The sequence below is a fragment of the Monopterus albus genome, unplaced genomic scaffold (assembly GCF_001952655.1).
Source record: "Monopterus albus unplaced genomic scaffold, M_albus_1.0 scaffold31.1, whole genome shotgun sequence".
Taxonomy (NCBI): Eukaryota; Metazoa; Chordata; class Actinopteri; order Synbranchiformes; family Synbranchidae; genus Monopterus; species Monopterus albus.
The window spans coordinates 2,847,528-2,871,896 of NW_018127911.1; the positions used below are offsets into that span (position 1 = coordinate 2,847,528).

Here is a 24,369-nt window from a genome sequence, read left to right on the forward strand (position 1 = left end):
TTGTGCTGCTGGATTAAAATGGCAGCTCTGGTTTTTATTTACCCATTGCCATGGTGAATCTTAGTATTGCTCCACTGATGATGGCTTTGTTTAGCATGATGCGCACGCTGAGGTCAGACTGAACACACTCAGAGTTTCCCATCTCAGGATTGGTTGACTTCATGATTAAGTTCAGAGTTTGTGGAACCAGCTTTCTAGAATAACCCCTAGGGTAGCATTACAGAGCAGCCTTGAAAAAACTGATTCAGATCAAACAAAATGAGGCAGTATCATATGACACAGATATGTCCAGTAGAGTGAAGGTGGGTTCTGCTGGCAAGGACATGATACGATACAACACGTTACAATACAATAAGATGTGATACGATATGATTGCACCACACCCTGACTTTTAAATATCCTATAAGCAGGTGTGGATGACATTATTAGTCAGAATGGCCCAGTGTTTTAACCCAGTAAAGACTCCGCCTTTACTTCATTTCACAGTGTACTATTTAAATATGTTCTGTGTGAAAATTACATCGAAGTGAAATGTAATACTCAGCTCATAATCAAATAAACTGCTCTCAGTTTGTGATTTTGCAGGGGTTTGTGAGATCCTTCTCTTTTCTTGCCCTGTGGATTTAACCATACCACTGCATTATCTTCACAGAACATGAGTCATACATTATATTTCAAATATGAGTTTCATTTTTATTTAATGTTTGCTGAACATTGATTGCTCTAGCATGCCCTATACAGCCAAATGATGTGTTTTGTTTCCTAGAATGTGACAAAAGGTTCTTGTGCTCCCCTGTGGAAAAGAACTGCATTTTATCCAGCCATTTGGTAAACGGTATTGGACGTATGAAGCATGCTTTTTAGCCTCATGGGTCAGTGCTTTTGATTTCATTGCTGTAGTAAAAAAAAAAAACAAAAAAAAACCACAAGTGCACACAGTGGATTTCCACATAGTGAGCATCATAATTCCCCATTACAGTGAAATACAATTGAACTGTGCATTAAGACCAGTGTGTAGGTCAACCGTGTAGTGCTACTTAGTGTAGGGGGGGTTGGGACTGGATCTACACAGACATAAAGTTCTTTGGAAGTCTGCAGTTGTAATGTGATTTGTAGCATTGATCACTGTATGCTGTAAACAAGCCAGACATGTAGTAGTAATACAGCTGCTAAAGGTTCAAAAAAATTACATATGTGCTGTGTTCGCACCATTCATTAAAATGAATATATTTGATTTTAGATGTGTCATGTGCAATGGTCATGAGGGGTACTTCTGACACAAACCGGCTACATGAATACATCCTGATGTTTTCTATGAAGCACACAGAGAAACACATGGCAGGGACACATTCAAATACTTTTTTTCAGAAGTCTACTGTAGAGATGCAAATATAAGGCCAATTTAAATCTTTGTGGCAATCGCACTGATGATCAATTCCAGGGCGTAGAGAACACATTGATGCCTCTCTGATGCAAATTTTAAGTCTTTTTATTAGGTCATAATATTGACAGAGCCTGGTGCTGAAATGAAGCCTAATCAACAGAGATGGTAAATGAGACCACAAAAATAACAATGAGAGTATTTTTTTAACTGTATTAATTTATAAGCATTATTGCTATGAGAAAGACAGCAGACTGGTAGGATAAACACATATGTCTCGAATCATTCTTCTTCAAATTGTTCTTTTTCTTCACTGCTCATTTGCATATTCTTAGGGAAGGTGTGATGTGTTTTTATCACTAATAAAGGTGCATGCTTTTGTAGTAGAGCTTAGCAGGATACTCAGACAGGTGACAAATTAAAGGAGAAAACCCTGAGTGGTCTCTTCCAGGATGACAATGTTCCCGTTCGTAGTGTGCAAGGGGTTATGTGAATCATATGCTATGGCCTTCACAGTCAGATCTCAAAACAGTTGAACACCTATGTGAGATTCTGGACTGACATGTTAGCGTTTCCACCACCAGTATCAAAACACAAAAAGGGGTAATATCTTTTGGAAGAATGGTGTTCATCTCTCCAGTAGAGTTCAGAGACTTGTGGAATCAGTGCCAATGTGCCCTGAAGCTCTTCTGGTGGCATGTGGTGGCCTGAAACCTTACAAAGACCCCTTTTGTTGGTTTTTCCTTTCATTTGTCACCCGTCTGTACTTATCCACTGAAACAGATAACACTGTATCTGATCCCTCTGGTTCTGTCATAACTTGGATTCTAGTCATGCTACTGAGACTATACTGTACATCTCAGCACTGTACTTATAGGCAACTTATAAGCAATGACTGAAACTACAGCAAGAATAATTCACACCTTGGCCAACCTTTATAAGTTAAATTTAAATTCATTTAAATGCATTAACTTATTTTGGATTTACTGTACTGTGTTCACTCAATAAAAACTGCTTCTGCACTGGTGCAAAGCCCAGCCATGTGCTAGGCACCACCACAAAAATAGAGCTCTTTTGTGTTGTGTCTCAGTCCCTATGCTCTCTTGGCATATTAGTGGGTCTGTTTGTCAGTCACATTCGATGATGGTTTATGGACCAGTCTTTCAAACATTTTTTTTTCCTTTGCTGTTGTCTGTTTAGCCACCAGTATCCTTGCCAAGACTCTTGGACTCCAATGTTGCCACCACAACAGTGTGAGAAGAGACAGGAAAGCTCATTATCATTAGTGCCTTCCATTTCAAGTAGTTTGACATAGTAGTTAGCAGATAAAGAGCCACTAGGGTTGCAGAATAAGGAGGTGGTATTACACTATATAAGAATTCAGCTCACTTACAGAGAGTGCCAGAAGGAAATGACAGTATTTCCATTCTTGAAGCACAGGTTGTCTTGATTCTGGCTCATCTTTTGTGAGGTTCTGCTGAGTCAGTGTCAGTTTTCTGTGGCTTTTCTGAACAGTATGAATCACCATTACCACCCTGGTAATGGTGGCTCAGGACCCTGGTAATGGTTTATTTATAATTTATATAACCACCCTGGTAATAGTGGTTATATAAATAGATTTAACAATGAGCACCAATTAATTCTGGTCAGAGGAGAATCAGTCACTCTCTTACATACACAGTGCTGCCTGCTGGGGTCCTATAACCATTTATTCTATAAGCATACACAGTCAAATAGGTTTTCATTATTTATCTATCTATGAAATTATAAATTATGTATGATGATTAAGAAGTTAAGATGCAAAATATTTTGTGATCATCTGTGGGTGGCTTATTGGCTTTCATTACCAAGACTGGGACTTTAATCTGACTCACAGCTAAATGTCACTCAAGGCTGAATAAATTTATTTTGTTTAACTGCAGTCAGTTTTAATATGTGAAATAGGGCTCCAACTAACCATTCTTTTTAATATGGATTAAGCATTTTGTCTATAAAACATCAATAAAATAGTGAAAATCCTATTCATAGCCAAAGGTGACAAGCAGCAGGTATTCAAATAACTTGTTTCTAAATATCAAAGATATTTGTTTATTATTATAAATGACAAAGAAAAGCCCCAAATCTTCACATTTGAAGAGGTGGGGCCAGGGGAGGACTGGAATGATTCATGTTTAATTGATTACTAATAGTTAGATATTAGTTATAGTTACTAATAATGTTGAGTCATTTTGTTTGCTAGCTATTTGGACTAGTCACTGCAGCTCTAATGTGAATATAAGGAGTGGAATACCCATGCTAAGACCTCTAGCAGCAGCAAGTACTGTACTTAAGTACAGTTTTGAGGTATCTGTACTTTACTTGAGCATTTCATTTTGTTCTGCTTCATATTTTGACTTCAGTACATTTTAGACACCATTTTTTTAAAATACTTTTAACCCACTGCATTTATTTTGTAACTTTAGTTACTTGTTATTTTTCAGAATCAGACTAATAAAGGATATATGGCATAATCATAAGACTCTCTGATGGAGAATGCACAAGTTGCCCATGAGTACTTCACATTATAAGCATATGAACTAGTTAAATCTGTCTCCCCCTAACTGCAACATTAAATGTGATGTACACAATAATGCATCAATAATTATAGTCCAGTAATATAATACATTAATATTAAATGTTCCATTCTGTATAGTAAGTATATTTTGATGTTAATACTTTTATACTTTTACTTAAATAAAGGATCTGGGGAGGTTCCCTGATAGACCATTGGTTAAGGCGCAGCACTCTCGCCGCTGCGGCCCGGGTTCGTCGGGGTTGCGTCAGGAAGGGCGTCTGGTGTAAAACACGTGCCAAATGCAGTCAGTGTGATGATTTGCTGTGGCGACCCCTAATGGGAAAAAGCTGAAAGTGACTTTCACTTAAGTAAAGGATCTGAGTACTTCTTCCACAACTGTCTAGCACTATTGATTGACACAAACTGAATAAATTTTTTTGTTCTGAATAAAATTGTATTACCTCAGTTTTATTTCCAGAAATGTTTTTGTCACTCTTGCACTAGCATACACATGTCCTTTCAGCCAGTCAACAACTTCAACCAGCTAACATCTGTCAGATATAAAATAACTGGGAATACATATACTGTAAATTCTCTGCACTTGGTGTTTCATCACCATGATGTAACTATGTTAGTTAGCTTCTCTATTAGTTGGAGTCGATATGTTTGTGAGGATTTGCAGTCCCGCCCACTCTCTAGGTGCACTTCGCTCCTGCCAGTATTCCCATCATGCTGCTTTACCGCACCACATGATGATTGAATCATTGAATTTGCATGTCTTCCAGGAAGTAGCTCTAACTGCATGGTCTGGAGTTAAGCAAATAATGAGTAGATGACTGGGAATACACCATTATTTTATTTCGTGACACCTAATCAATATGAATGGATTGATGCACTACTAATCCGCTGCTGCTTTAGGATGCATGGAAGGTAAATACAATACCTTGGCGCAATGCATCTTCTACTCAGGCTTCAAATTGAAAGCTTTTTATCACAAATAATGGCTTTCCACACAATAACAATGGGCTACAGAAAAGCTGTATATATAAAAACTTGGCATATATTTGGGTGTTTGTGTGCTGTGTTTGTATTCTTTGTAGACATGGTGTAAGTACTTTGCCTCCATTTTTCTTTTTCAGCCAAGAAGTATGACAGTGGCGAATATCTTAACATCACCGGCATCACAAGGGACCAGGCTGGAAACTATGAATGCAGCGCTTTAAATGACATCGCCTCTCCTGACACCAAAACAGTAAAAGTCACAGTCAACTGTAAGTATGTCTCTTTCTTCTTCCTTGCTTCCTTTTTTTCAGCACTGACCTTACAGACATTTGAAAGACACTAGGGCAGCCTTCAATGATACCAGTGTCATGTCCCTGATGGTGCACTTCAAGAAAGTACACCTTCTAGAAGTTTGAAAAAGTGAAAGCTATAGCTTGAAGTTTCTTAATATTTAATGTGAGAATTCCCTTTTTGTCTGTGCATGTAGGTGATTAATTCACACCAAGGAAAGGTCTGACTGTTCTAAGCACTATTCCATTATGCAGGTAATGAGTCTTTCAAAAGTGAGAGGAGACAGTAATGAGGATCCAGAGCATTAATGAATGATACTGGGCTTTAGCTGTCATGGTCACATGGAAATCACTATTCATAAGTAGGAGCTGGAATGGGTGCTTGACAAGTATTGCCATTCCCTTTACTTTTAAAAGTGCCGCTTTACTTCACTGTTATTCACGGAGGCTTCTGCATAGATGCCCTATGCTAAATCTTACTTTTAGCAGGCAGTCAGCTACTGAGACAGGAGAGAGGAAGAGTGACAGAAAAAAAGGCTCCTCCTGGCCCCGTTTCTGAGACGTATCCTGAAAGCTAATCACACAAGAAAAGAATTATGTTGTTTCATACTTTTGACAGTTTAATTCTCTCACGACAACACTGAGTCCAATAACGCTTGTACAGTGTTTCCACCTTTCTGTGTTAAAGACAGCTTTCATTCTGGCTTCATTATATACCCGAGTCTTGTGGCCATTATTTCTGTGTAATGCCTGGCTCTAATGAGCTAGGCCTGAGTGGAGTTTTAGAGGCCAGTTATTTATAGCTCTGCTGAGATGTGGGTCCAAGGCTGAAGCTTTGACTGGCAGTGTCTTTATGTTACAGAACAAAGGAGATATTCACAGTGATTGATAAGGCATGTCATAGTCAGACACCATATTTTAAAGACAGACTGCAGCAGCTCGTAGGTTTAATATCCAAACTGAGTGAATTGATTAGGAAGACTTTCCTTTGTTGTCAGACAAAGTCACCTCAGCTTGAGCACCGGAGCGATGCTTTGGGTGGGAGTGTGCTGCAGTTGGTCAAGTGCTGAGGCAGTATTTGTTATCTGAAGTTGACAGGGCTACAGAGCTGTTCCTGTCATTAATCACTTACTCATTCTTTGTTATTTATTTGTACCACAGAGAAGAATTGTAGACTCCTTTAATTATTTTTAATGGCTTATAAACTGGTTTCTGAAAACTGTTTGTGGTTTCTATTTAACGTGATGTTTTACATAATCCTCTCAGTACAGCGGAGGCATAATTTGTTTCTTTGCTACAAAAATACAAACATGCCTTTAATACAAAGGATGTAGCAGTAAACATTACTTCTGTCTTCTGGACTGAAGAATTGAGCCACTATGTAGCATCCACCCTAACTGCAACAGATCACAAGTCTTTGCTGGAAATGCTATGGATTATAATACCATACATAGACAATTTGTTGAACACTGTCAATGTCGCTGACACTGTTAAAGTTGCAGGATGCTGAATGAATCATCTGAAATGAGACTTTTAGAGCTGATGATCACTGAAAACCATTATCTTCAAATAATTTTATATGAGGAACTAAGTAAAACAGCCTGTTGCAAGATCAATGCCAATACATTTCTGAAATAATCCAGTAGGTGTTAAAAGGTTTTCACGATCCTGAGAGTTAGAAATATTACAATCCATAAAGTGACGTAGGTCTTACATTTTTGTGAAATGATTATCATTAAATATAGAGACTCTGGTTTAATCAGACAGTGTTTGTAAGTGGCTCCAGTGGACAGAACTCTCTCTGGCAGCAGTTTTGTCTCTATGACAAGTCTTTATTCAAAATCTGTCTGCAGTAATTATTTTAGCCTAGGTGATGGGGCAGCCTGTGTCTGTGTTAATCTCCGGGCGCTCCCCCTTTCAGTTATAAATACTTCATAATTCTTGACATCATGTTTGAGCTATGGCCAACATGTAGCTCCACAAAGTGAGACTTTTCTGGCCTCACAAGCGCCTCGCACATGAAAGCTCCTGTGTTTTATTGCAACTATTTAGCATTCGAAGTGCTGTGCAACTATGAGACCTGCATAAACAAAACGTCACTGATGTTAAAGCAACAAAAAGAAACTCTGGTTGTTGACACCTCCAAATGGAAGCAAGACATGGCTGTTTAAAACCATCTTCAGTTCTTTGTGTCATGTGGCTGTGTCTGTGTTTCATCACTTCATTTTTTAATGAAAGCTGCCTCATCCTTCTTTTTCTAATATGGTGACTTCTGGCACTTGTGCTCATTTACAAATATAAGGGGACAGAACAGATAAATTAAAGTTGTTCATTGGAGCAGCTGATATGGCCACAGCATGCGGAGCCTCGGCCAGCTGGTGGCCACTCTTCACTGCCTTCTCTCTACCCCGGTTCAATCCTCCCTCTGTGAGGGAAAAAGAGAAGCATTTCAGCTATATCCCAATCCACTGTATCATTCATGCTCTACTGTCACAAATTAGACTTTATCCACTAGGCACCCAGGAGCGTGGGGTAAGGATGAGGGTTTTGTGTGCCAAATTTTCAATTAAAATAAAGACATTAGCTGACATTAAAAATCAAACAAGAAAGGGTAGTTACACAGTAAGAAGCATGAAATTAACTTTATTAAAAAATATTACACTGTATGGACCATAGACTGTGCATAAACATGAATGATGTGACAACCTCCCCAAAGGGAAGCCGCCACAAGTCGATTGTGCCCTGGTGGCTGTTGCAGTATAGGTCATAAACCCTGCCCCGCCCTCTCCATGTTAGTGGATGGGACAGGAGTCGATCTGAAAATTCAAAGAACAGTTCAAACAAAGCACATTAACAGGACAGGACATGGAAGACAGAACTATGGACACAGGACATTTGGTTTGTGTGTGTGATGGTGTGTTTAACTCTATTCAGTAACTCTATTCATAAGAATATACCTCTGGTCGCTACTGCACAGAACCTGTTTGCAAAATGCGTCACAAAAGCAAGATGTTCCCGTATTCGTGATATTTTAGTTTCACTCTTAAATAGAGGCAAGAAGCGGTGACACTTCATCCATTTTATACAGTCTATGGCATGGATATACAGTAGTGCACAGCTGTGATAAAGCTGACTAAATCAACCTCTCAGCTTTTTAAGATCTGCAGGTGTCAGTTTTCTTCTATCAGCCAACAAAGTGATTTTGAATTAAATTACTTTTTTATGATAGTCTAATGACAAAAAATGGGAATATAAGTTTTCTTAGTTTAATTTTGTTGTTACATTTTTAGGAGACTGCTGCATTGACCATGTCAAGTGTATCAGATCCTGTCAGTGTCCTTGTTGTTACCAGTTATGTCACAAACATCAGTCTTATCTGCACTATTTCTCTACACTTCTGTCATTTAAATTAGACTGCACAGGATTGAGTAACACTGACATTTTATGGGTGAACAGTCTAATTAAATACATATCTACACTGCTTTCAAAACAAACCCCCCCCTACCTTTTTTTAAGATGAGAGTATAGTTGACCTCTGGGCTAATTGCAGATTAAGGCCACTAATTAAAATAAGCAAACCAACTTAATGAAAACAAATTTAAGCTCTAGCATGTTTGGAGTTTTTAAAAGACCAGGCCTGCAATAACACTAAGCCTGCCATTTGGCTTTCTGTGATATGATGAGGCATTGTCACTGTGCAGCTATTTCCAAGTGTTAAGTCCATTACACGTAACCTGGGCTTGAATTTTTCTAAGGCTCAAATGACTACCTTAATCAGACAGCATTAATTAAATTACTGGCCTGCCTGTAACTCTTGTCTTTATACTTCCGGTGATGAATGATTGGCGACTGTGTACTTTTATCAGCTAAACCTGAATGGTGGCAGTCATCCAGAAGGTCACACTTGAATCAGATTGGCTAAAAAGCCCTGCTTGGCAGAAGGATATTTCAGCAGTGATTCTACCTGATAAAATTTGATTTCTGACCTACTTTTCAAATTTACATATTCATCCTCACTGCAGGTGGGTGCAGTTATTGGCTGAAATTCTCACTGCACAGTGTGACTCAAAGGCATAAATATCACATCTAGGTGGCTGAGTTGGAGGGATGAGCAAGAAGGAAACCACCGTGGAAAACCTCCACCTGAGATAAAAAGGCAGTGTTTGATTAATTAATGAAGCCACCTAGTTGTAGAATGAAGGCGTCCATTACTACCTACATACAGGTAAAACAATAACAAAAACTTAAGGTGTCTGACCTTCCTTTGTAGTTTAGCAAGATCCTTCCCTCCAGAGACAGCTGTCTGCTCTCGTTGCTTATCGGATGAGTGACACTACAGGGTTTGAACAGCATCATGTTGAAAGATGGGATCTGACAGTTTGCACAAACTTGAGTCACATGTGGAAAGAACACAGACAACCAACTGTCTTATTGTGCCACATTTGCTTATCACTGTTTCAGATGCTTCAAATAAAACCATTTGAAACCATGCCAGATGTTCTCATTGTTTTTCTCCATCAATGTGATCATCGCAAAGCTAAAGTCAGTTTGCAGGAAATACAGTAAATGTTTATTGCATGTTTATTTCATGTTTTATTTATGTTGATGCATTTTTTTTCTTTTGTTTTTTCACTGGTTATGTAAGAGACAGTTCTGGGAAAGTTACAGCAGACCATTCAGACTTGTAGTAAGTACTGTATCTCTCCATAAAGCATTATAATAGCTTGGTGTTTCACGCACATCTGGAGGTTTAATTAAGTGCCTCTGACAAACAATATGTAACTTTGTTATTTTCTTTTTTCTCCATGAACTCCCTTCTTGTTTTAATGTAGGGTTCAAGTTTGAACCAGTGCAGGCATCTCTCTGTCTTTCTTCAGCATCACTTCTGTTCCTTCATGGCAAGGTTTCACTTGCTTTGCAGAGTGAAGCTGTGCCCTGTGTGCTTCCGAGTTTGCCAGCTATTTGTACGCCTCCTTCCTCCTCCAGTATCCTGCAGCTGTGAATTCTGCTCACACAGTCACAATGGCTGTGTTTATAAAAAGAAGAGCACCTCACTTTCTTTCCTGCTTACAATAATTGGCCAACAAAACTGTGATCATTTTTAATTGATTATGAGCTGGCATATTAGAATTTCTGTAAGCAATTACAGCTATAGTTTTGATAGACCTCTGAGCATAATTGAAATGCAGGGGCATGCTGTGAATTATGCAAATTCTATACATCACTTGTCTTTTTTTAAAGTTATTTTTCAGGTACATTTTTTGCCTTTATTAGTTAGTGGGTCGCAGTAGGCAGGCAGGAAATGAGGGAGACCAGGGGGGAGGGGGTTTGACCTGTGACAGATGTCAACAGCCAGGCTCAATCCACCAACATCTCAGATGCACAGTGCATGTGTACATGGTTCATCACGCTGTAACCATTCAGCTATCGGGGCACCCCAATCACCTATCTTTTGTTTGTGACGAACCTGCCTTTCCGTTTAAAGCCCCAGTCACTCAAGTGTATTTGGAATTCAGGCCCTGCTCTGATAGACCCACAACATGCTTTTCTGGCTCCACTGACAGAGTTGTTCAGGGGATTCATGACCATCTCGAATAAATATGAGGCTAAACCTGTTTACTTATGGTTTAGAGACACATCTTCGTGACCACCCAGTACTGCAATGTCAAGTAATGATCACAAAGTAAACAACTCTGAGCGGAGTGTGAGCATGTTTGCACAGTGCTGGCAATTTTTTATTAAGAATTATTACACCCCATTTAGATTTGATAAGACACGTGTCCTACATACAATGTGCGCATGTGAGTGTGTGTCCAGATCAGCCCCAGCATAGTGGTGGATTCCACTGTTGGATCAAAGGTGGAATAAATGTTCATTCCACAGTTCAATAAAATCTGTTATTAGGACTGTTTTAACATCAGGCACAAAGTCTCAGCTGAGCATGTGTCGACAGTTTGAGGTATCCCCTGAAATACTGTGGCTTACAATTCAAAAGAAGAAGGCTTCCTAGAATTGGATTCTGATCCAATCCTAAGCAGACTTAAAGCCAGTGCCCTCGAGCTGTTTGGATGTAAACCCACCTCTCTACATCGCTTCAAAGCTCTCGCCTCGATTGCTATTTGGATTCTTTGCTTATTATGAGGCATGAATAAATGTTGAGTAAATGTTCTTGCTAGTACCACTCAAAATAGACTTCATTTTTAAGCTTAGTCTGCAGTTTTTAATAACTTTAACATTATAGACTGACGTTAAACTGTTTAAATGAGGATGTTTCACACATCGATCAGCCATAACGTTATGGCCACTGACAGGTGAACTGAATAATATTGATTATCTCATTACAGTGACACCCGTCAGTGTGTGGGGTGTATTAGGCAGCAGGTGAATATTCAGTCCTCAAAGTTGATGTGTTGAAAGCAGGAAAAATGGGCAAGTGTAAGGATTTGAGCAACTCTGTGATGGCTGACGACTGAGTCAGAGCCTCTCCTAGACCGCAGGTCCTGTTGGGCGTTCCCGGTCTGCAGTGGTTAGTACCAACTAAACATGGTCTAAGGAAGGACAAACAGTGAACCGGTGACAGGGTCATGGACGCCCAAGGCTTACTGATATTCATATACTGTAGATTAAACTTGTAAATGTCATTCATCCTTTTCAAAAGATTCCACTTAGTTTGAATCTTTGTTAAAATGGTTGAAAATGAGAAATACTGTGCACTAGGTCTCTATGAAGAGAAACATACGGTGGCTATAGTGGTGATATGACATCTAGACCACAGTTTTCACTCCTTTTACATAGCTTTTTCACTGAATGGTTGACACTTTGTGCTCTCCCTGACAGTAGAACTGTGGAGGAAAACTGATTCACAGATGATGCACAATGAGCTGCAAAGTGACACAAGTGCCAAACAACTGCTGCATTGACTCCTGTAGCCAGGTGGTCATAATGTTATGGCTGATAAGTGTATATTTATACAGCCAGAGGTGACTTACTAAACACTCTTGTAACAATGCATTAATGATGCTCCCATGTGTCCTGGTTGTAGAGTAGTCTTCATCAGTACACCCCACCATCTCATGCATGTATTTAGTAAGACAGGTAGGGATTTGTGTACCCGGAACCTTTTACTGTTAAACACAGACAATAGATTGAATCCCTGGTGCTGTCGATCCACACTGTTCTGCACACTAAGCCGGTTATTTATATGCATTCCATTGTATGAAAAGAAGGAACATAATGTTCCCTAGCTGTTCTGAATAGAAATCTTAATGAATTAATAAATCTTGGCAGTAGAACCCTCCCTGACTGACAAAAAACACAGGACAATGAAGCCTACAGATGGCAGTGGGGAACAGTGTCTCTGTGTGTAAGCTGATAAGTCATGCACTGATGAGTCCATTTCTTAATTGCAATGAAAACTCATTTTCAAATCTGGCTGAAGAGGTAGAGTTATTAATTGATCTTTTAATTAAAAAGCTTGCGTTCTGCAGGTTCTCTTGGCAAACAATAGATTGTAGCTAAATAAATCATATTCAGTTTTCAAGCACACCAATTAATCATTAATAGTCACATGAGGATTGCTTAAGGCAAGCGACTCAGTGAAGCCCCGCACATGAAGGTGCACTGCTTTCTCAACAAACCTGGTCCATTAATATTAGATAGAGAGAAGGTGAAACAACTTATTGATCATCAACATGCTTATTCATGCGCATTGTAGAGGTGTACAATTGGAGGCATCGTCTTTGTGTTGATGACAAGCTTCGCACAATGCAGATGTAATGGAATGTGATCAACCCAGAGCTGGGTATTTGTCACCCAGCGGGCCTTGCAGCACCCAGTTTTTACTGTGCCTGTGCTATTCCTGGATCCAACCTTTCACCCTTAGCTGGTGAAGTCACCACAACTCCAGGCATGATTTACTGCACCACCACAGCATTCTTTATACACTAAATTACCTGGATTATTGGGCCTTCGTGATTTTTAGTGCAGTACTTTGCATTACTCTCCAAATCCTGATGGTGTATTGCACAATATATGATGATAGAGAACATGCCAGCAAGATGAAATTATTGGAGTTATTGGACTGGACTGTATTTTATGGCTGTGATCTGTCTTAACAGATCCTAATGCCAAGATTCAAATTGGAAGGACGTGTTGTTGATATGCATGTAAAATTATAGCATTTTGGACCACCTACAAAACAGTGGGGGATATTTTTAAGTTATATGTCTGTTCACCACATTTGCAGAACCTTAGTCTAATGAACATTTATTAGAGGTGTCCTTCAAAGATGACATGTTCCATATGCTTGTCCAGCACCAGCCCATTTAAGAGGAAATTTGGGTTTATAGTCGTAGTTACCATTCCTCATTTACACCACAGCAGGGGCGGCCTCTAGTATTCTTGATTACTGAATTGTTTTTTTTGTTGTTGTTTTTTTTTGCCTGCCAGGATTTTAACCAACTTCTGACAGGGTACAGCAGTCCAAGTTCTAATGAGTCAAATGAAGAAATAACAGTATTCTTTTTGGCAAGTAGCTGATCCAGGTGGTAACAACACATCAAAATGCTCCCTTTTCCAAAGAGACAAATACAACAGCAAATTTAAACAGACAATTCGCCAGTGGTTTGTGTTCCCTGTTTTAGCATGTGTGAGGTTTCAAATATTGACACACCTGCGCCAGACACGATGTCCACTGTCCTAGTAACTGTACAGTGCGACAACCAGGTCACCCTGGCACTTTCAGAGGCTTTAGATAATCAATGGCTCTGCAAAATGACACCGATGGAGGATTACGAGGACTCACTAAGCCTCTGTCGGTCAGCGTACCTCATTGATTTTGTCGTACTTGAATTGTATTCCTGTGCTGCACTGTAAAAACGTTCCCTCCTTCTTGACTTCCTTTTGATTTTGATTTGATTTTGTTATACTTGTTATTGGCTTTCCTTTCTGTGCGGCAGAGCACTGGTAAACTTTTCTCACCTTATTCTCTTCTTTTTTTAAACCATCGTATGGTTCTTCTCTGATGCACATAGAGTAGTCAAATGCTAAACGGTCTGATGTCACAAACTTGAACTTAGTCTTTGTTGAAGGTTGTTGTAGCTCTTCTAAAAAGATGCTGAGGGGGCCTGTAACTTTTTAGCAGTCTGTCTTTTTACAGTGATTATCTCAAATGCTGGCTGTGAAAACAGATAGAGATCTGAAGCCAGTGCTCATACCTTTGGATGCAGGCCCACAGCAAGCACACACATCCAGTCAAGGTCTACTAATACCCCACAGCAGGGCACCCAACATTTCATACAGCTATAAATGAACAAGAAAAGCCCTAGCATAACGTTTTGCTTGATTCACTGTCTCAAGTCCTTGGGATTATTCAGCCAACCATGGAAAAAAGGGGGAATACCAGTATTATATATGCAAGGACAGAAAATCAACATACACCTCTTCTAGGTTGGTGGAAGGGCATCCATCATCATAGAGCACTGCGTCACTTCACTGTGCATGCAGGACAGACCATTCAGTGTTCACTGAATTAATTTATCAGTATTTGCAGTTTTGGGAGTTTGATACTCATTACTACATTGGGGTTGTGTTGTCCAGAGAAGCTGCAGGAATCTGTACTGAGGTCATCTTTTATGACATCTCCAAGTACAATTGGAATTAAAGGTTTGCAAGTTCTTGGCCAAGCCTGTACAGTGGATTCGGGCTACAGTTCTGACTGACAGGTCATTCTTAAAGGCTCAATGTCAAGGATTTAGTTAGCCCACATCTCACTTTCAGACATGACTTGGTAATTTACTGCTAGCTGCAGGACCGACTATAAAATTGCAGGTTTTTCTGCATACCATATGTTTTTGATTAGAAACTGCATGAATGGTACAAAGTAATTTAGCTTGTAATGTAGGTCAGATGGTTGTCCATCTGCTCAGGTACCTGCTCATACTTCTTATGTTTCAGGGTTTAGAGTTAAAACAGTTATAAACATGCATACACACACAATATCAGATTGATGTCTGTGCTTTATTATGATTGATTTTCATGTTTCTCAGCTTCAGATTTTTGAAGAAGCAGGTAACCAGTGGCAATAACACCACTGCGTACATTCAGTTCTGACAAGCACTTCTCACCCTCAGGAGGGTGTTTTTATTTTGCCCACCCTCCACAATTTCTGAATTCAGTATTACTCTGATAATGACCAATAAATACAAATGTTACAAGTAAAACATTTTTATTCACACTATGCGGTGGAAGGAAATGTAAGAGTATTAGAATTCTTTTGTCTGGCTGGTTTTGTCTATTGTTGTAAGTCTATATAACCTCAATTTATAAATTAAATTTCTTTCTTTCAAAACTGTTTTACTGTAAAAGGGGTAAATATTTGAAGTACAAAAGAACCGGACTTCTTTAGAATCTGCCCAAATGTAAAGCTGCCTTCATGACACTGGCACAGAGATTTACAGCACATTTCAGCACATGAAAGGAGACTCATTTTGCATTCACAGAACCTGCCTCCACCATTGAGTCTTTGAACTTCCATTAAGCCATTTATCACCATGCATTACAATTCATTTCATTTTCCTCACACTGGGGATGGATGCCCTCCCCAGCTCCGCCTCTGTAGACTTGAGTGTTGAGTATACACTATGTAATGTGTGCACTGACCAGGATGTCAGAGGTTGTCATTTTCAAGTTCAACAGCCCTCTTTCCCCAGTGCTCAGTGTCTGAATGTCACTTAAAGATTTTTCTTTAGAGTGATCTTGTGCTCCTTTAGAGTAATGTTGTGCTTGTCTATCATTCTTTTGACTGACATGTTTCCCATGCTAAGATATTGTTATCTTTGCTTTCTCCAGTTGCCCCAGCTATCCATGAGATGAAAAGCCATGCTGCTAGCGTGGGACACCCAGCTAATCTAAGGTGTGAGGCGGCTGCTGTGCCTTCTCCGACATTCGAGTGGTACAAGGGTGAGAAGAGGTGAGTACTATTTTATTGTATGAGCTCTGCTGACAATGTGTGCTGGCTGTATCACCCCAGATGTCCACTGGATGCAACTTCTTTGTGTCAGAGCTCAGTCACACAGTGGCTCTATCCTGGTTCCAATGTCCACCGGAAGACTTTCGGAAGCAGGGTGTCTTCAGACAATCTGTGCCACATTTCAGATGTCTTTTAGTTCGTCTTTAGATTATTTTTGGTCTTTTTTATACAGGCATACTAAAAGTATGTTTGCAGCTGAATTATGACCTGGTTTGTAGTTGTACTTTACATGTTATAACTGCTTACCCGCTGTGTATCTTGGCATTATTTCCTATGAAGTCACTGGGTGAAGAAGTGGTATATAATTTGGTTATTAATTGTGTAATTGTGATTTCTGGCTAGAAGGAATGCAGTGATTCGGGGCCGTGGGAATTTAACCAGTGTAGCCGTTTAGCTTAACACTTGAGTTGGGTTAATCATAGTTTGGATTATCAGGGGTAGAACTAGATAAGTATTACTTCTTTCTACTCCTTTGCAAGCATGTAATGATCATTTATCATCATGAGACATTTTTTTTCCTCTTTTCTTTTTTGGGTTTTCTCTGGTTGTTTTGAGGTATATATTGATTATGATTTCTTTCCCCTTATCTGTTTTATTATATGCTTGGAATTAATAAATAAAAATAAAATAAAAAAAAAGTGGTCAAATCCTTTACTTAACTGATGCTGCAGTAGCATACTATAAAAATACACTACCATAAAAGTCATTGATTCAAAACCTTAATTAAGTAAAAGTACAAAGTATAATCACCTTTGACCTTTGTGTTTTACTGTAAAATTGTGTTTTACTGTTATATATGATGACTTTGGACGTATATTACAGGTGCATTAATGCGTATTGTATGTTGAATTTTACTGGTGTCATTGTTTATGGTTGCAAATCTGCAGAATTGGATAATATTCTATAAGACCATTGTACTATATGCTTGTATCAGCAATGCTGAATAGTCTTATTTATCAGTTAACGTCTTACAAAGTTCAGTAAACAGAACCAAGCTAAATCAAAGCGATATTTGGTGTGACACTATTTGCCTACAAAATAGATCATATTTTCCTAGAAACATTTGTGCAGTTTTTGTGCAGATAGCTTGTTCCATACATCTCTCTGCAGTTCCTTTGTTGATTTTGATTGTCTCGGTTGCTTCTGTCTCTTCGTGTAATCCCAGACTTACTTGAGATCAGGCCTCTGTGCAGGCCATATAATCTGTTGCGGGACTCCTTGTACCTGAAGATATTTCTTTATGACTGACTGTATATTTTGGGTTATTGCCATGCTGCAGAATGAATTTGGGACCATTCAGACACCTCTCTGATAGTATTGCATTATGGATAAGGATATATGCCTTCAAAGTACGTAAAACCTTGCACAGCACTGCATTTTCTAAACAGTAGGTTGTACATAATTTTTGCAGAACAAAAACTGCAATGTTACTTCTCCTGCATTACAAAGCTTGCAGGAAACATGAAATTAGTTTCGCTGCTTATTTATATAGTTCAAAACAAATGAAATAGATCATTAAATATTAGATCCATGTGGATATCAATAGATATTGTCATTTACACAGATGCACCAAAACATTATGAGCACTCACAGATGACACGAATAGCAGTTATTATCATGTGACAGTGGTACATGTCAAGGTTTGGAATATACTAGACAGTAAGTAAATAGAAATGAGTAGGTGTACAGACCTAAGCAACTTTGACCGGGTTAGAGCAAGGTTCATGAGGTGCTCCCAGTCAGCAGCGGTGCACAGCTACTGTCAAAATGAAGTCTGACGCATGGCAGCTCGATTTCACAGTTTACAGGGCTTAAATGATCTGCTGCTAACATCGTGATGACAAATACCTCAGATCACCTTCGGAGGTCACTCAGAGTCTGTGCCTTCGTTTGTCTGAGCTGTTTTGATAGAATTACAGAAGACCAACAGCGTATTAGGCAGCGGTTGGTCATAATGCTTTGGCTCTTCAGTGCTCCTTCAAAGTGAATTTCACACTTCAAATATGCACACTGGCCCAACATAAATAGAACTAGCACTTAAAGACAGTGAAGCAGAGAAAACAGCTACATGTGAGGCCACCAGTAAGCCATCACTACACAAGCTAGAATGGCAGTGGATCCTTTGTGGAAGCCACAATGAAGTCTGAATGCAAATCAGCTGCATCCAGGGGACATTGAGGGTTAATGCACCAGTATAAATATGAATGCACAGTCAGTGTCTTACCAGATAGGACAAGTGGCACAAAGTTTCAACAGTGCTTGGAAAGCATTGCATATTTTGTTTAAGATTGACAGAATCTGAATTGTCCTGATACAGTATAACCCATGAAACCTGTATAGACCTGTTACACAGTAGACATTTTGGCATATCATAGCAGAAAAATGACTACGTTTCATTTAGGTGAGCTAGTTTCAGGGTTCTGGTATTGCACATAGTGGCATTGCTTACTGGATCTGAGCTACTGTTAAAGAGATTTGTATTACCTGATTCTTCCAACCATGACAAGTCAAACATCTGCTGTGAAAAAGGAAGCACATTCTGCTGAATAATTATTATTTATAAATACTGTTTCAGGAAGGTCCACAAGATTGAATATGTTTAAAGTTGTTTTCTAAGTTGTAGTGTCCTATGCTAACATTAGATAACAGTGGTTGCACTATTAGAGTGTCTTTTTCTGTTTGCCTATTCCCTGAGACTTCGCATTTGTTTGTTCGCTCTTTTGTCCGGTCTCTGGGGAGAGGTGACAGAAATGTTCCAGCAAGTCATTTGTGCCTTGTCCTCACCTCACATCCTAATAAAATGTTTGCTGGCAACTGGCTTAAATCATTCACTGCACATGCATCAATCAGTTGAGATTCAAGTGTCAGTTGTTGAATTTAAAAACCAAATTACCCCCATTACCCATCATTTACCCACTCCTGGTGAGCACAATTTCAATCATCAGCTCACACTGTGCTAATTGTAATTATGGGGTGGATTCAATTTATTCAAATTGCTAAGGAGCCAAGTTGGCATGATTCTAGTCTTTACTTAATTCAAGGACTTGTGCTTTATGTGACTTCTTACATGGATAAATGGTGAATTCTTCATTTACTACTCATCATGAAAAAGACATCAGTTGAAGGACTAAAAGAGAATGTGTATGTTTCTGTACAACATTAACACCGGCTATGACTATTTCATTGCCCATTTACTGTTAGTGAATTGAAGGCCATTTCTTGTTTTGGCTGTGTTTTGTTGCAGCTTTACCATCAGATCAGTGCTGCTACCAGTTTGTCTCTATAGGAAGTAGTGTGGCAGTTCTGACAAGCAAATCTTTCTCTTGCTGCATCACTGCTTTTATTCTTGAATGGAAGTGGGTGAGTGTTTATGTGTGTGTGTGTGTGTGTGTGTGTGTGTGTGTGTGTGTTCATTTTGACAGAGGGGAGCATTGACTAGTTTGATGGTGAACTAATGAAGATGTGAGACACCTGCGCAGATTATCAGTGAATGTTCAGCTAACATTTGAGGAAGTCACTGTGGGAGAGGGAACACCAGATTTGTGGATATTTGCTGGACATAAGGTCACACATAGTGTTTCAACTCTTGAGTGCCTCTCAGAGCAGCTTGAGCAAAGCTAGAGATCATGGGGAGCCACAGTAAAGCCAAACATGTCTTCTCTCTGGAGGTTTTTATGGTTTATAATGCCAAATGTAAAAGAAACACATACCACACTATTGAAAACAAACTGTAATGTATACAATAATCCCGTAATCTGGATGTGCAGCATTTGCCATCTCAAAGTAAAAATTATTCTCTACACACTATTAAAGATCATTTTAACCACCAAAATAAACAATTAAACATCCGTCAATATACATACACATGCACAACTGGAATAGGATTTATTGTAATCCCCCTGCACCTGCAACTAAACGATAAACAACATGTCAAGTGGCACCCAGCTGGTTCCCCTTATTTCTCTCTCCTCTCAGTCCTTCAAAGTACCTCTCCAGGGCAGATGTGACAGACCAAGGGATAAATAGATCTGTTTGAAGAGGGTGATGAAGCACTATACATTCTGAAGATCCGCTAAAGGAAGAAAAACATTTGTACCATTTTGACTCATGCCACTTTACCGCTGACACTCTGGGCTCTATTTTCCTGCAAGAGGGCGCAGTGCTAAACTCGTGTCTAAACTCCAGGCACGAGATGAATTTTGTAAGGGGGGGGCACACATTATTATATGGAGGAATGCATTGTGAGCAGGTGAAGTTGGGGCTGGCTTTAGTTATGTCCAATCAAACCAGCTCCTCTCATCCCCTTTAAAGAGCAGGGCGGAAACCTGACTGGCTGATGTCACTGATGTCATTACACAGAAATATATGAGAGGAAAGATGTTTTCATTCTGCCAAGATGAGTGGGCCAAAATTCCTCCACAGCGCTGTGGCAGACTCATGGCAAGTTATCGAAAACGCTTGATTGCAGTTGTTGCTGCTAAGGGTGGCCCAACCAGTTATTCGGTTTAGGGGGCAAACACTTATTCACACAGGGTTTTGTAGTTTTGGATTTTGTTTTCCCTTAATAATAAAAACCTTCATTTAAAAACTGCATGATGTGTTTACTTGTGTTATCTTTGACTAATATTTAAATTTGTTTGATGATCTGAAACATTACAGTGTGACAAACATGCAAAAAGATAAGAAATCAGTAAGGGGGCAAATACTTTTTCACACCACTGTATATATATATACAGTATGTGAAAAGGAGTTCCTTTCCCTGTATCATTTTATCCTGCCAGTTATGTACTCCATTCTTAAATTGACAATCCCAAAACTATTTATGTAGAAGTACCGCATATAAATATTCACTCAGTAGTCGGCCAGTATCACTGACCAGCGTTTGTGCATGGAAGAAATAAAGTCTCTGGTCCAGTAACCAGCAGCAGTTATATAGTGTAATTTACTCACAGTTGCATCCAGTGCATGAAATCCACAGGAGTCTCACATGTAACTCTGTAAATGTTTCACTGTTTTTAAAAGAATACGGTATAATCATATTGTAATCGCTGTGCTTGTGGTAAAAGTGAATGTGGTCCACCAGAGTGCACAGCCAGTGGATGTATCACTCATTTTATCTCCAACTACAAGCTGCTTTCGAAGCTGATCAAATCGCCATAAAATGCAAAAACAGACACAATGTATATTCCCACAGTAGTAACGAAGGTACGTTTGTGTGAAACGTGTTCATTTGATGAGACTGTAACCTAACAGTGACAGCAGCCACAGTGAGGTCGGACTGACTTTACCTGCTGCGTAACAGGATTAATGGAAATGTCTGCAGGGTGTTTGTTAGTTATCTTGGCTCATGAGCTGCTTTCATTTGTTATTATGCCTAATTTTTAACATGGATTTGGATTCCCAAACACTGGCTGCAGATCACCTCTGGCTGCGTCCTGTAAGTAGGCTACAGATGGTGCGTCCTGACACACACCAACACTGTTTGACTACATTCGTATCAGTGGCCACAAACTGAGCACTAGTTTATCAGATTTAAAAATAATCTTCATGATACCCAATAAATGATTCAGAGTGAATTCCAGCAGATCAGTTGAGGATTTGAGGCTTAATTTTAAGTTAATGTGTCCATTAAAATGCATGAGTGTACCCGATCTCATGGTTTCCAGCCTATGTGCTTGTCAGGAAAATTACAAATGCACCTGTGAATTCGATGAGGTGGTCTGAACAGGTGTTATTGTTATCACTATTTCAGGTCAAAACATACATCAAAATTGCACTGCATTGCCTAATTAGCACAGGCCTCAACCGCGCCTCCTCCCACCTCAGCGTAAGCGCATTCATTCATGGTGGGAAAATACCAAACACACCAAGGTGCAACAAAAAGTAGACATGCCCCCAAAGAAAACTGCATAACGACTGCAAATGAGGCCATGCAGAAATTGCACTGGCAGGAAAATAGAGCCCTCTGTGTGGGTGAGAAGTAAATGCTTCATTTGTTGTGATTGTGTTCTGTTTTCAGGATTATCAAGGGCCAGGGCATCGACATCACGAACGTCAGCTCCAGATCAATCCTCACAGTGACCAACATGACAGAGGATCGTTACGGGAACTACACATGTGTCGCCTCCAACAAGCTAGGGACGGCTAATGCCAGTATGCCTCTCATTCGTAAGTTGTCATTCTACCTGCTTGTGGTGAAGACTGGGTTGACAGAGTGTTGTGGGTGTCTGGGAGTTTGTGCCCTGAGAAGTGTTTTCATTTTTACTGCAGCATTTTTGATATATGATTAAAGCCAAATTGACACTCAATGCTGCAACTGGGTGCCCACATATCCATCAGAAGAAGTGGTTTCTTATTTCCTAGTCATCAATTTTGTAAATGTTGGTTGTGTATTATTATTGTAGAGTCTGTGTTTGTGTGTGTGTGTGTGTGTGTGTGTGTGTGTGCATTTGAAGACTGCATCTGTAGTGTACTGAACACAAACACCACCTCGAAGAAGAAATTTAGCTTTGAGGTTACAATCACAAAGCCCGCTCCAGAGGTCAGTCACACTAAGTAGAATGCCAAGTAGCACTATGACTCAGATTGTAAAGAGCTCTGAGAGGTGGCTCTTTCATAGGTTCCACAGTGCCATGAGGTACAGTATCTATCTGAGTTTATGAAGCATGACTTACTTAATATAGGGAAATAGTCTTTCATAGAGTATTGAAAAAACACATCCGAATATTTTGTTAAACACCACAAAACTGAAACAGCAAAGCATTGGGCACCTTGATAGCCAAGTGGTGGTGGTGTGGTGTACCACATGCCTATATCTACAGTGTCTGCGTGACGTTGGCTGATCTTTTCGCAGGACCTCTCTGCAGATCACTTAAATAATAGATAAAGGCAAAAATGCCTCAAAGATAACACACACACACACACACACACACACACACACACACACATATATATATATGTATATAAAAAAAACAAAGAAACACAAAAGACCTGCACACGACAGGAGAAACCCAGGTCCAGACACTGTGTCACAGGACCTCTGGCTTGATTGTGCATTCCAGCAAACCCAAGTGGCAGTGTTCATGGGTGAGATCTTGGGAGGTGGGGAGCTTTATTCACATTAGTATTTAAACAGCCCTACATTTAAAAAATGTAAGGGGTTCCACTGGTGTGCACCTTTTGAGTAAGAGGCCCATGAGTGGATGCTAACCAGATGGTAATGCACTACTTTTGTTAAGAAGAATTCATTTTCGCCCATGTTAGATTTGCACAGACATACTGTTCAAAGTGCATAATATACAAAGTTATTAATCTATTACAGCGTTACTGGTTTCAGTGGCTGAAGTTCTCCATACTTTATTAAAGTAAAATTATGTCAAATCACAGAAATTATAATTCTCTATGGGAAGTGGTTTCCACGCTTTCATTCCTCAAATTACAATACACGTTTTTGTCTTGATATGTTCCAGTACCCATCCACTGTTCACACATTCACAAACTTCATGAGCCCTATACTGAACTTATAGGTGTTTGCCGTTCTGCACTGTGAGTCACTTCCCTTAGTTTTGTCCACCTGCTGTGCCCACGAAGCCGCAAAAACAGCAGTGGCCACAAGGGGGCTGGGGAACATATTTCTAACAATGTTTTAAAGTGAGTATGAGTGGAGAAATTCAATTTAATGTACTGAGTGATGAAATATGAACAAGTGAATTAAATTATTCATTAGTTAGAGCTGCACCCTCTGATAATAACATTGTCCCTATCAGGCCAGAGACTCAGAATACAAAAAGATATTTCTGTAGAGTAGGCAGTTGTCAAAGGAGCACTCCACGCTCCTGTTTGTGTATGCACAAAGAAGATCAAAGGCTCATCTCAAATCCTCAAATGAATGATCTTAATGTGACACTAGTGAGGCCTCAAAGACAGAGGAGAACAGACAGAGGAGGCAGCTTCCTGTGCTGCCGCCTCTGACTCCTCTCTCTTCCATTCCCTGTCTTTATCTTGTTGTCTTTCTGTCATGGCCTTGTTTATCTGATTCTTTTATCTCACTTTCTTACTCCTTTGTCCTCTCTCCCCCATGTCTCTCTTTCTCTCTCTTTATCACCCCCCCCCC

General features: G+C 39.6%; 1 protein-coding gene across 1 annotated transcript in view; it reads left to right on the plus strand.

Moving 5' to 3' along the window:
- Positions 1-24,369, plus strand: part of negr1 (neuronal growth regulator 1) — a 142,439-nt gene that overhangs the window by 73,869 nt on the left and 44,201 nt on the right. The window contains 3 exon segments of the mRNA XM_020596587.1: positions 5,075-5,206; positions 16,076-16,196; positions 22,276-22,424. Coding sequence (XP_020452243.1) covers positions 5,075-5,206; positions 16,076-16,196; positions 22,276-22,424 — 402 coding nt within the window.